The sequence below is a fragment of the Halichoerus grypus genome, chromosome 12 (assembly GCF_964656455.1).
Source record: "Halichoerus grypus chromosome 12, mHalGry1.hap1.1, whole genome shotgun sequence".
Taxonomy (NCBI): Eukaryota; Metazoa; Chordata; class Mammalia; order Carnivora; family Phocidae; genus Halichoerus; species Halichoerus grypus.
The window spans coordinates 65,138,566-65,151,971 of record NC_135723.1 but is presented as its reverse complement, the minus strand read 5'-3'; the positions used below and the strand labels follow the sequence as shown (position 1 = coordinate 65,151,971).

At 32.2% G+C, this 13,406-nt stretch overlaps 1 protein-coding gene across 2 annotated transcripts in view; it reads left to right on the top strand.

Annotated features, from left to right (window-relative positions):
- DPY19L2 (dpy-19 like 2) overlaps window positions 1-13,406 on the top strand; it is a 91,278-nt gene that overhangs the window by 41,426 nt on the left and 36,446 nt on the right. For both annotated transcript variants that reach the window (XM_036101048.2, XM_078059453.1), the window contains 3 exons: window positions 2,172-2,249; window positions 2,971-3,057; window positions 9,075-9,134. In XM_036101048.2, coding sequence (XP_035956941.1) covers window positions 2,172-2,249; window positions 2,971-3,057; window positions 9,075-9,134 — 225 coding nt within the window. The remainder of the gene's footprint in view (window positions 1-2,171; window positions 2,250-2,970; window positions 3,058-9,074; window positions 9,135-13,406) is intronic.

Here is a 13,406-nt window from a genome sequence, read left to right as displayed (position 1 = left end):
TGTAAGGCTATGTTTAATTTTGTAAGAAATTGCCAATTTTATCAGGTTTTTGGATTTCAACCATTCTAATAGGTATGTAAAAGTATGTTCTTGTTGCTTTAATTTACAGTTGCCTAATGGAATATTACATTTACCATCTTTACATGTGGTTATTTGCTATCTATATATTCTTTGGGTAAGGTATTTGTTCAGATCTTTTGCCCATTTTTTAAATTGGGTTGTTTTCTTATTTCTGAGTTTTAAGAGTTCTTAGTATATTTTGCATACCAGACCTTTATCAGATACGAGTTTTGCAAAGATTTTCTCAGTCTTTTAATTTTCTTAATAGTGTCTTTTGCAGAACTGAGGTTTTTAATTTTAAGAATGTCCAATTTATTAGTTTTTTTCATGGGTCATGCTTCTGATTTTCTATCTAAAAACTCATCAAATAAGGTCATCTAGGTTTTCTCCTTATGTTTTAGAAGTTTTATAGTCCACATTTTAAATTTAGGTCTAAGATCCATTTTTATTTAATTTTTCTTGGAAAGGTGTAAGGTCTAGGTCTAGGTTCATCTTTTGTGGATGAATGTCCAAGTCTTCCAGCCCATTTCTTGAGAAGACTATCATTTCTCCATTGAATTACCTTTGCTCCTTTGTCAAAAGTTTAGTTGCTTGTAATTGTGTGGCTTTGTTTCTGGGCTTTCTGTTTTATTGCAGTGTTTAATTTGTCTGTTATTTTTCCAATGCTGTGCTGTCTTGATTACTGCAGCTTTTTGGTAAGTCTTAAAGTCAGCTAGTGTCTAGCTTTTTTAGAGTTTTCTTTTTGTCTTTGGTTTCAAGCAGTTTTTACCATGATATGCCTAAGTGTGGTCAAGTTTTTGTTTGCTTTAATTTATCCCTTGTTGGGGATTTGTAATATTTTATGAATCAGTGTTTTATTTCTTCTGTAAATGTTGGGAACTTCTCAGATATAATCTCTTTAAATATAGCTTTTATTTCATTCCTTCATCCCTTTCTGACATATACAGTATAATATATTAGACCTTTATATTATATGTTCTGTATCTATTATGTTCTTTCACCTATTTTTCATCTCTTTATCATTTTATAGTTTTTTCTAAATGTTTTCTTCTGACCTATCTTCCAATTTATCATTTCTTTGGTTGGTTGTGTTTAACTTGCTTTTAAATCCATCTTTGACTTCTCAGTAGTGATTATTATAATACTTAGTTACACATTTCACTTTCTATTATGGCTTCCAATACTCTCCTGGAATTTTCAATATTATATGTTATTTCCTTGCACATATCAAAAGGAAAGTCTTATGTCTGATGATGCCAAAACATGTTTTTGAGTAGTTTGCAAGCAAAGATTGGTTTTTACATTTTTAAAGTGTTTAAAAAAATAGAAGAAGAATCTACAACAGAGATTGTATGTGGCCCACAGAGCATAACACATTTACTGTCTTTTTACTTAAAAAATCTACTGACCCATGAAGTAGATTCTATATGGATCTGTTTCTATTGTCATAGTGATAATGTCTTATCTCCTGTATCTGGTTAGTTTTGATGTGGTGTTGGATATTGTACATGAACAATTACAGAGTTAATTTGGGACTGTGTTGATATTAATTTCTTCCAGAGAAGATTAAAAGTTGCTTCTGGTAGGCAAATAAAGACACTAACAATCTTGAATCACCCACATTCAGTGAGAGAATGAGCTAATTCAAAGGTGGTCTTTAGTCTCTCTGAGGGCTGCTTAATTTCTGGTTCTCTCATATTACAGCCCAAACCAAAGCCTGGGGACTTAGCAGAGATCACATTCTTGGTGTGCCCTGAGTAAGGAGTCCATTGAAATCTCTCAACTGCCTCTATTAGAATCTGCTTCTATTGGAATTGGCAGATGCTTCTGGGATAAAAGCAACTTAAAATGTCACGCTCATCACTGTAGATTTTCATCTCTTCTCTGGTTTTAACTTCCTAATACTTTTTTGCTTTGTTAGTAATCTGTGGCTTTCGTACAGGTTTTGAAATATTTTTTCTAGCTATTCTAGTTGTTAATGATAAGGTTGGTTCAAATTATTTTGATTGTCATTATTGGAAATAAATTCCACTCTTATATTTACTTATGAATAGTGAAGTGTTTGCTTTTGACTTTTTTTCATGTTTGCTTTTTTAATATTTTTATTTCAGATAGCTTCATTATTTCCCATGTATGTTGTGGGGTACATTGAGCCAAACAAATTTCAGAAGATCATTTATATGAACATGGTAACATTTTTAATATTCATAAGTTAAATATTAAAACAAGATTTCAGGATTTATAAAACAGAACTGACTCTTTTTTGGGGTACCTCCTTGCAAGTAGTATTTAATTAATATACATGATGTTGATATTATCCAGAAGGAAAGATTACATTATTATATATCTGTATCTATAATATTCAGATGTTTTATGTTCTGTGAAACTTTTAAAAATTTTAATGTTTTATTTATTATTGTCACTACTTTTGAAATTGCTTTTTCTCCCCAAGACCTGAGACTTTTAGCACTTTGCATTAATGTGACACTGTAAATTTTATGCTTTTGAATTTTTTAAATCTTGGTTTCCAAACACATACATAGACTTTAGATAAAATAAAACAAAGCTTTGTTAGTGATGGAAATCATCAAGTAGTCCAACAAAAGTAAGATTAGAAAATTAATACTTATGACTAAGTCTTTCTTATTATTATTGAATCAATAGAAACAATAGTGCTTTTTTTCTGTTTTCTTTATATCAAGTATCAGAGAAATAAGATTAAATTCTGCTGTATATAATTTATGGTGTTGAAAAACTTTGAACTTCTATTATCATTTGGCCAGGATCTATTTATTAATCTTATTTATGCATATGAAGTTTATATTAGAAATGACTATGCCTGTAGACAAAGTATGCATTATGCTATATATCTAATAACAATAAAACATGTTTCCTTTCTTCAATTTGCAGGTTTCAGTTCTCCTTTGTTTTGTGTTGATGTTTGGAAATCCAATGTATTTATCTTCTTATTATTCTTCATCTTTGTTAATGACTTTGGTAAGTGTTTGCTAAGCTCATGAAGATTTTTTTTTTTGCCTGTCAAATAGTAGGTTTACACATGTAATATAAGTTTAGGAGAATAAATAGTGCCCTTCCCCGATAATTGCTCACGTGAAAAACTTTTCCCCAAATAATGCTTTTTTTTCTCTCTTATCCTTGAAAAATGAATACAATACAAAGTTTATCTCTTTAAAGTAATGTCCAGGTAAATATTTTAAAAAACAATCATAAGGTAATAAGACTTACTTTAAAACTATGCCATAATTAATAATAAAAATTATTTATTTCCTTCTACATCACTTCAGTACACTAAATAGTTATTGCAATGACATTACCATTTTCCAAAACATTTTTGGAACGTCTCTGAAATGCTTTCACAGACTGTAGCACATTTTTTGAATATCTTCATTGGTGGCAAATCTTCATCTTTCAAGGGTGGATTTAATTTTTGGAAATGACCAAAGTCTTGTGAACAAGATGGGTGATTAGATCTTGGGTGATCTAGATCTTGATCAAAATATGGTATGACAATAATTAGATTGATTTTCTTGGCCATAACTAAATTATCTCTGAAGGCAGTTTGGAAAGAGGAGTTTCAAACTGTTCTGAGCAATGGCAACATGATTAGAATAATGTATAGTCTCCTCATGTGACTTACTTCCATGGGATAACACTTATTTGGATATGTATTTGGAATGTGGCTCAGTAAAATTGTTTTATTACTTTATAGTCACACTTCTAATATTCATGAGCCAGAACATGGAGTGTTTTCCTCCACTGGAATGTTTCTGGGATATTCTCTTTCCACTATGATCAGAGATGATATGAACCACAGTAATACCAAAATATGGCACTTTCTCATGTATGGTACATTGATTGACTCTTGAGATTATCCCTATATTTTAACATTTTTCTCCCCAAACCTTTTTTTTCTTTGGCCTCATAGTAAGTAATCCCTCCTTTTTCTTTTTCCCCAAAAACATTTTCAACATTTTATCAAACTTTGTTAGCATTACAAAGTAGAGGACTTACAATCATCTACCTCTTTTTATGAAAACATTTTATTTTGAAATATAGCACACATATAGAAAACTGCATAAAACAAATGTTTTGTATACTTAGTACCCTATTACTAGTAAGTACTGATAAATGAATTGTTATTTGACATACATTCTTAAACTACCGTCAAGTCAAAATTAGAACTTTTCTAACCATTCTAGAAGCCCTCTATGTGCCCTGCCCCAATTATAAATCCCCTGCACTGGTATAAAGCATAAATAACTATCTAGACTATGGTAATTTCTCCTAGCTTTCCTTTATAGTTTCCTCACTTAAGTTTCTATTTTTATCTATAGATTTCCCATATATCTTCCTGGTGTTATTTCCAAGAAATTTATTTTTTAAGAATTCAGGTCATTGAACATGTGAGGGTTTTGTGTTCTAGATTTTGCTCTTTGAATCCTCATGGTGTAGCTTTATGTCTTCCTTTGCCTTCTTTATTTATAATACAATTGATCTTTGAACAGTACAGGGAGGGGGTTAGGGACATTACACTCCCATGCTGTTGAAAATCCACTTATAATTTTTGATTCCCCTAAATCTTCTGATAACTAACATTGACAGAAGCCTTGTTGATAACACAAAAAATTGATTAACAGTGTATTTTGCATATTATATGTATTATGTACTGTATTCTTAAAGTAAGCACTAGAGGAAAGAGAATGTTATTAAGGAAATCATAAGGAAGAGAAAATACATTTACAGTACTGTATTTATAAAAAAAATCCATGTATAAGTTGATCTGTGCAGTTCAAACCCATGTTGTTCAAAGGTCAACTGTATATTAATAATTGGACCTAAAACTTATACAGGTTTGATCCCTTTGGCAAGTCTATAGTATTGTTCTTTCATCAGGAGGCACATAATATCTGGTGCCTCTCTTTTTATGATGGCAGCCATCAGTGCTTAGTGCCAGATCCATTCATTAAATAGGAATTACAAAATGGTGATATATCAATCCTTCACTTACAATTCATATAGGAAAATAAAGTACATGTCTAAATAAAGAAGTTGGGAGGAGGTAGAAAAATATTTGAAGAAATGATGGCCAAAAATTTTCCAAATTTGATGAAAATTATTAACCAAGATATGAAGACTTTTATTGAATTCCAGTAAAAGAAACTGAGAGAAAGCTATAATAAAGCACATTATGATCAAATTGCTCAAAATTAGTGATAAAGAGAAAATCCTAAGAACAGCCAGAGAAATAAGACATATTAAATATTGAACAGAGGTTAAGGTAAGAATTTTTCATAAGAAAAAATTGAAGCAATAATACAGTCAAGCAACATCTTTATAAAATAGGGGCGCCTGGGTGGCTCAGTCGTTAAGCGTCTGCCTTCGACTCAGGTCATGATCCCAGGGTCCTGGGATCGAGCCCCGCATCAGGCTCCCTGCTCAATGGGAAGCTGCTTCTCCCTCTCCCACTGCCCCTACTTGTGTTCCCTCTCTCACTGTGTCTCTCTGTCAAATAAATAAATGAAATCTTTAAAAAAAAAAAAAAAATAGGGTGCGTCTACAATTCTATACCCAGCAAACATATCTTTCAAAAATGAAGGCAAAATAAAGACTTTATGACCAGCGGATTTTCATTAAAATAAATGTTAAAGGAGGTCCTTCAGATGGAAGGAATAAAAAATTAGATGTCATTCTGGTTCTACACAAGTGAAGGGCACTGAAAATGAAAGCTAAATGTAAATATGTAAGGTTTTCCTGCCATTTTTAACAACATGGATGGCCCTTGAGGGCATCATGCTATGTAAAATAAGAAAGACAAATACTATCTTTCCATTTGTGTCTTTAGTTTCTTTCAGCAGTGTTTTGTAGTTCATTGTATTAAGTCTTTCACTTGTTAATACTTTATTCTTAATACTTTATTCTTTTTGAGGCTATTCTAAATGGGAGTGTTTTCTTAATTTCCTTTTCAGAGTGTTGATTGTTAGTGTGTAGAAATGCAGCATATTTTTGTATGTTGATTTTGTATCCTGTTACTTTACAGAATTTTTTAATTCTAACTGTGTGTGTGTAATCTTTAGTGTTTTTACGTAGAAGATCACATTATCTGCAAACAGATAATTTTACATCTTCCTTTACAGTTTTTATGCCTTTTATTTATTTTTCTTGCTTAATTGCTGTAGCTAGGAATTCCAGTGCTATATTGAATAGAAATCATGAAAGTTGGCATCCTTGCCTTGTTCCTCATCTTAGAGTAAAAGCTTACACTTTTTCACCATTTAGTATGTTAACTGTGGGATTTTCAAATATGACCCTTATTATATGTTAAGGTAATTTCCCTCTATTCCTAGTTTGTTGAGAGTTTTTGTCATGATAGGATGTTGAATTTTATCAAATGCTTTCCTGCTTCTATTGAGATGATCTTGTGATTTTTAATTCCTCATTCTGTTAATGTAGCATGTTACATTAATTGATTTGCGTATGTTGAACCATCCTAGTTGCAAGATAAATCTCACTTAATCATGGTGTATGATCCTTTTAATGTGTGCTGTTAAATCTGGTTTGCTTGTATTTTGTTAAGAATTTTTACATTTATGTTCATCAGGGATATTAGTCTGTAGGTTAGTTTTCTTGTAGTATCCTTGTCTGGCTTTGGTATCAGGGTCATGCTGGCCTCATGAAATATGTTTGGAAATGTTCTCTCCTCCTAAGTTTTTTGGAACACTTTGAGAAGGGGTGACATTAATTTTTCTTTAAATGTCTGGTAGAGTTCACCAGCAAAGCCATCTGGTCCTGGTCCTCTCTTTGTTGGGAGTTTTTTTGATCATTTGTTCAATCTCCTTACTAGTTACAAGTATGGTCAGAGTATCTGTTTCTTTATGATTCTGTCTTGGTAGGTTGTATGCTTCTAGGAATGTGTCTCTTTCTTCTATGTAATCCAGTTTTTAGCATCTAGTTGTTCATAATAGTCTGTTGTAATCTATTTTGTTTGGGTTTAGTTGTTTCAGATGGGAGAGTATGTGTGGTTCCTGTTATATTAACTTGACCAGAAGCAGAAATTCCATTCTGATTGATTTTAATAATTTATTTTTGGGGTGAAATATTATGTTTCTAAGAATAAGAAATATACAAAAAGTTATATTTTGAAAATGTCACTCCCTCCCATTTCTTCTTACTCCATTCTCTCTACCCTTCTTTTTACCTTGGTCCTACCTTTCTTGTAAGATATCTCATTGGTTTTCTGGTTTGCCCATTTAGTTGTTTTTTTTTTTCACTAATAAATATTGCATATTTTTAAAATTATATCTCCTCTTATTTACATGAAAGGTAGCATACTATAGGTAGTTTTCTGCACTTTGGTTTTTCTTTTTTTTTTTTTTTTAAGATTTTTTATTTATTTATTTGACAGAGAGAGAGAGCACAAGCAGGTGGAGTAGCAGGTAGAGGGAGAAGGAGAAGCAGGTTCCCCACTGAGCAAGGAGCCCAAGGTGGGGCTTGATCCCAGGACCCTGGGATCATGACCTGAGCCGAAGGCAGTTGCTTAACCCACTGAGCCACCCAGGCGGCCCTGTACTTTGGTTTATCAGCCTATTGTAGATATCTTGTAACAACCTATCCCGGATATCATTCTATATAATTTCATAGAGATCTTCTTCATTCTTTTTATAGTTTCATAATACTGCCCTGTGCATTTTCCATAGGTAATTCAACTACTGTCCAATGTCTGGGCATCTAGGTTGTTTCTATATTTTGTATTTACAGTGTTGCTGTGTATAATCTGGTACATTTATATTTTCCTGTTGCTGGAATTTTAGGAATCCTGGCTCACCTTGAACTAACTAGATGTTGCAAAATTCCACTCAAAATCTAAGTAATACACAGACCTAAGATTTCAGTTTCTCATAGGAAGCTTTTTTTTTTTTTTTACCCCAAACTTGAGAACAAACAAATACCTTATCACCTTGTAGCAATGGTAGGAGGAGTATTCCTAGTAATTGAGTGTCTGTCAGTTTGGGCTGCTATAGTAAAAATACTATAGACTGGATAGCTTACACAGAAATTTATTTTTCACAGTTCTAGAGGCTGGGAAGTCCATGATCAGGGTGCCAGCCAATTCGGTTCTTGGTGAGGGCTCTTTTCTTGATTTGCAAACAGATGCCTTCACTATATCCTTACATAGTGGAGAGAGAGACAGCTCTCCCATATCTCTTCTTATAATAGCACAAGTCCCATTCATGAGGGCTCCACCCTCATGGTTTAATTACCTCCCAAAGGTTTCACCTTCCCATATGTCACATTGAGGATTAGAGTTTCAACACATATGTTTGGTGGGGAACATAAACATTTAGTTGATAGCACTGAAGGGTATGGTTTGAGAGGACCCCAGCTTTATGCCTGTCTCAAGTCCACTTTCTTACGAACTTCCATAGTCCCAAGCCCTTTTCTACTTTTGATGCAAGCCCATAGGTAAAACTTTATTCTGCAGTTCTCCTTTAAGACTGCCCTGGATTCTCTCCTAATTGTTTCAGTTTTTTAAAGTCATCTGCTTTTCTCTGGCACCTGGAAAATTCATTTTCTTTCTTATAAGTTCACTTAGGCGTATTTTAAACATTTTTAAATATTTTATTTAGGAATTCAGAGAGGAAGGGTTTTCATGTTAATTTAGACCACTAATTTTGCTGGGTGACTTACATATACCCTTGCATGCACACACCTCCCACATACCATCTACACCCTCAGAGGAGTGGCCTGCACTAGACATCCCAAGTAACTCCGTGAGGAATTAAGTTGATTCTAGAAGCAACTTTTTGGCACACAAAGCATTTAGCTCTCACTACAAGGAAATTTGCCAGGTCCAAATTTTGAAAAATCAACAATTAAGGAAAATGGGTGGTTACAGCCAAGATGGAAGCGGGTGACAGTGTAGTTTTTGAAATGTATCATTCATATAAAATGTAAATTTTATTTAATTGTTTCATTTTATATCATGTGCATTTTAGGTGATAATTGTAAAGAGAAATAAAATTCAAAGATTGGGAGTGTCTGAACTCAACTTTTGGGTAAGGTTCAACATTTTTAACCATTTCTTCAAACTCTTTATTTCTGTAAACTGAATACAGACAATATACTTTAAAAATTGAATGACTATGGCCAATAAATCTTACTAATACCTACTCACATAGGGTGAGAAATAGCCCTTAGCAACATCTACAAGTCATTATCAAGAAATGAGTTCATTTATTTCAGCAGTCTGCTCATGCCTCTCTTTACTTTTCATCTTGCTGTACCCTTACTGCCTTGCTTTCTAAATTTTGAGTTTTTCTCTTTGGATTTACTAACCTTCTCTTCAAAATAACTCAGTCTGTAGTCCTGACCCCACTTTCCCTTTTTCTTTTCTCTACATCTGTCATCTATCTGTTCTTCTGCTTCCCACTTTAGACTATTATTTTTTTCTCTGTACCATTTTCCCTACAGTCTCCCAGCCCCTTCTTATTTCATCTCAGCCACTACCTAATCTATTTGACTTCTTCCCAAATATGCAAATGGATGGCCCATGTACCTCTATATTTGTGTGTTTTGTTTCCAAGTTAAATAAGTATATTATTAGGTAGGCACTGCAATTACTAATTCTCGTAATATTGGACAGATGACATTCCTTGTTTTTCTCTTGGTCTTTAATGTAGATGTATACCTGTTAAAAAAATAAAACCTATATTGAAGAGCTATGTGATTACATATGATATATTAATAGGGTAAAACTGAGAAGTTATGGTAAGATCAGGTAGATTTCTATTCAGAATGCAAAAGAAGGAAATGGACAGAGTTGCTAGTTACTCACTGCTGGAGGCTTTCTCCCATCCCTAATGATGAAAATATAGGGATATTTGGGTACTTGAATTATTAGATGACATGCCCTTCTAATACATGATTTTTTTACATCAGAAAAATTAGCAATTTTTAAAAGATTAAACCAAGAAATCAATGGAGAATTCAAAGATCTTCATTTAATAACTGAACTCAAAAGAAAGTCAAAATTTCCATTACAAACTATTGAAAAATGGAAACAAATAGAACAGCGTCCATGGACATTTAGGGAATTGTGTCAAAGCTGCACTAAGAAGAAAATTTATTGTCTTAAGTATTTACAATTTAGACTGGAAAGAGTAAAATAATCAAGCTTTCAACTCAAGAATTTCAAAGAAAGAAAAATCCAAGGAGAAAAAAGTTGAGATATAATTAATGTTCAGCTTACATTTATATTTTGAAGTTGATATAATTGATATTGTCAGTCTTTTGCAAAAGGGAGAAACAAATCATGTTAGTCATCTAGACAATGCAAAGGATATTTTGCCTTTGTATGGCTTTTTTTTTTTTCATAAAAGAAAGGAAAAGCAAAGATGTTTTGTGAGCTAACACTTTTTTTATATAACCCCCTCCCCCAAACCTTTTTTAATCCAAGTAATTCTTTCATGCCTGTGGAATAAAAATTATATTGCGTATCTTACTCTGTATGGTATTTAGAAACCAAAGATCTGAGTGCTGAGTGTTCTCATTGTTACCACTGTGTCCTTGCTTCTAGATCCATACATACAGATACATATACATACATACATCTAAATATTTGTATCATTGAAATTCCACAAGGAGAGGTAAAAGAGAGCGGGGCTGAAAAAATATTGAATAAGTAATGGCTGAAGACTTCCCAAATTTGTAAAAGACATAAATCTACAGTCAAGAAACTGAGTGAATCCCAAGTAGGATAAACCCAACAAAATCCATACCAGGACACATGATAATTAAATTTCTGAAAACTAAAGACCAAAAAAAATCTTAAAATCAGGCAGAGAGAAATGATGTGTTACCTATAAGGCAAAACTGATTTGGATTACAGTAACCTTCTCATCTGAAACTGTGGAGCCAGAAGGAGATGGCATAACATTTGTCAAATGCTGAAAGAATTGTCAACCACAAATTACACATCCAGTGAAAGTGTCTTTTAGGTGTAGGGGAAATAAAAGACATTCTCAGATGAAAGAAAACTAAAAAAATTTGTTGCTAGCAGAGCAACCCTTAAAGAATAGTTAATGGAAGTTCTTGAGCAGAAGGTAGATGACCAGAAGAAATCTTAGAACATTAGGAAGAAATAAAAAACAAAATAAAGGATACATAAAGGAGTAAATATAATAAACTCTTGAGTATTTCCTTTCATGTGTTTTCTCTCGGTTTATTTTGTTACTCTTTAGCTAGATGTTTGAATCAAATTTTAACTTATTTTTTCTCTCATTTTTATTGATATGAGTTCTTGAGGCCATGGATTTTCTTCTGATCATTGTTTAAATGACTTTCTTCATTTCTAATATGTACTTTTCATTATCATATTTTTAAAAAATTTGTTTCTCTTTCACTTAAGACATGTTTAATAGAAACTTTGCTAATTTCCAAGAGGAAGGGCTTTTTGGTTTTCTGACTTTGTTATTAATTTCTAGTTTTATTACCTCATGATGACAGAGGGTTGTTTGTAATATTTTTAGTTTATGTAACTCCTAGATGCTTTCTCTCTGACCTAGTAGATGATCATTTTTTGGTGAGTATTTTATGTTTGCTTGAGATGAAAGTGTATCCTTTATTAATGGGACATGTTTTGATAAATTTATCAACAAGATTTATTTTTAAATGTTCTGGTCTTTTATAGCTTTATGTATTATTTGCCCATTGACCTATCTTGTATTGAAAAAGTATACTTAAGTCTTTAGGTATTAGTGTGTTTCTATTTCTCCTTGTATGTCTAGTAACTTCTGCTTTATAAAGATGGTTGCAGTGCATAGATGTTCATACTTATTATATTTTCTTCATGAATTGTATCCCTTAATGTCAAAATATGTTTTATATCTAATGTTTGTTGGTGTGAACCTTAGTGATGACAGGATTATAAACTATGACTCCTTATTTGCTTTGGTCACTCTTGTCTTTGTCACCTTTTTGAATCTGTTTCAATACCTCTTCTCTGCACAGCACACAGCAGGTCTTGCTTTGTGAGAATTTAAAGATTTTTATTAATGTCATAAATGTTACATATATTTTTATTGTATTTACTATTTCTCTACATATTTCATTACATGGTTCTCTTTTATTTTTAACTTTCTATATTCAGGAAGGTTGTTTCCTCAATTATTTCATACTTGAAACTGGTTTTCTATAATCTTTATACCTGAATGACAGATGAGCTAGATATAAAGTTCGTGGTTCCCACTTTCTTGAGTGTCTTGAAAATGCTTCTACACCGTTGACGTGCTTTTATGTTTCTTTTAACATGTATGATACAAACCAAATTCTCTTGCCCTTCTAAGTTATGTGGCCTTTGTGCCTAGAATTGTTAAGGAATTTTTCTTCATTTTTAAGTTTTACTAGGCTATGTCTTGAGGTAATTTACCATATTGGTCAATTTCCTCAGTACATGGTAAGTTCTTTCCAAATGTAAATTCACGTCTTTTATGTCTAGGAAGTTTTCTTGGATTGTAGTTTTTCTTTTTCAGGTACTCTAATTATAAATATGTTGCCTGTCTTCTGTTTCTACCACTTTCTCTGATTCTTTAACTACCTTCTTTAATCTCATTTTTATTCTTCTGGGGTTTTTGTTGTTGTTGTTTCTGTCTTCAGTGCTCTTTTGAATTTTTATTTGAATTTCTTCTCCTTTAGTTACCTTGAGATTATCTTCATTTTTCAATGGTTTTCTCCTTTCTTTAATTTCTTTTCTATATTTAATAAGCACTCTCAATTTTTTTTCTGGTTTTGTCCATTTCTGTTCTTAGTTTTAAAATTTTTTGGTGTTTTTTTAATCTCTGAATGCTTATTTGAGCTTACTTAATTCAACTTTTACTTCTGCATTGTAGGTTTTTTCTGCTTTGTGAGATTTTTATTCATTAGAGCAGAGATCATCAGCTGAAATGTTTGACTCTCATTTTTTTTAACTTCTTATAGAAGCTATATTATAGGTATTATAGACATCTTTCATCTAATTATTTTGTGGTTAGAGCAGATGTTTCCTAATCCAGGTGCAACCTCTTTTGTCAATGTAACAAGATGTGGTTTTATCAATTAATAATAATTTCCTTCATTCATCTTTCGGTGACAGTAAGTAGTAATTGTTTGTTTTTTGTTTGGTCCTCATTTATTTTTCTGGATACTTAATTTTTCTTTCTTGCTTATTTCCTTTTCTACACATTCTCCTAGAGGGTTTCTCTCTTTTTTCTTTTCCTCTCTTTCTAGAAGTAATACCTTTTTGGGATCAGAATTTTTTATACTGAACCCTTGAAGTCCCTGCTCTATAGCCC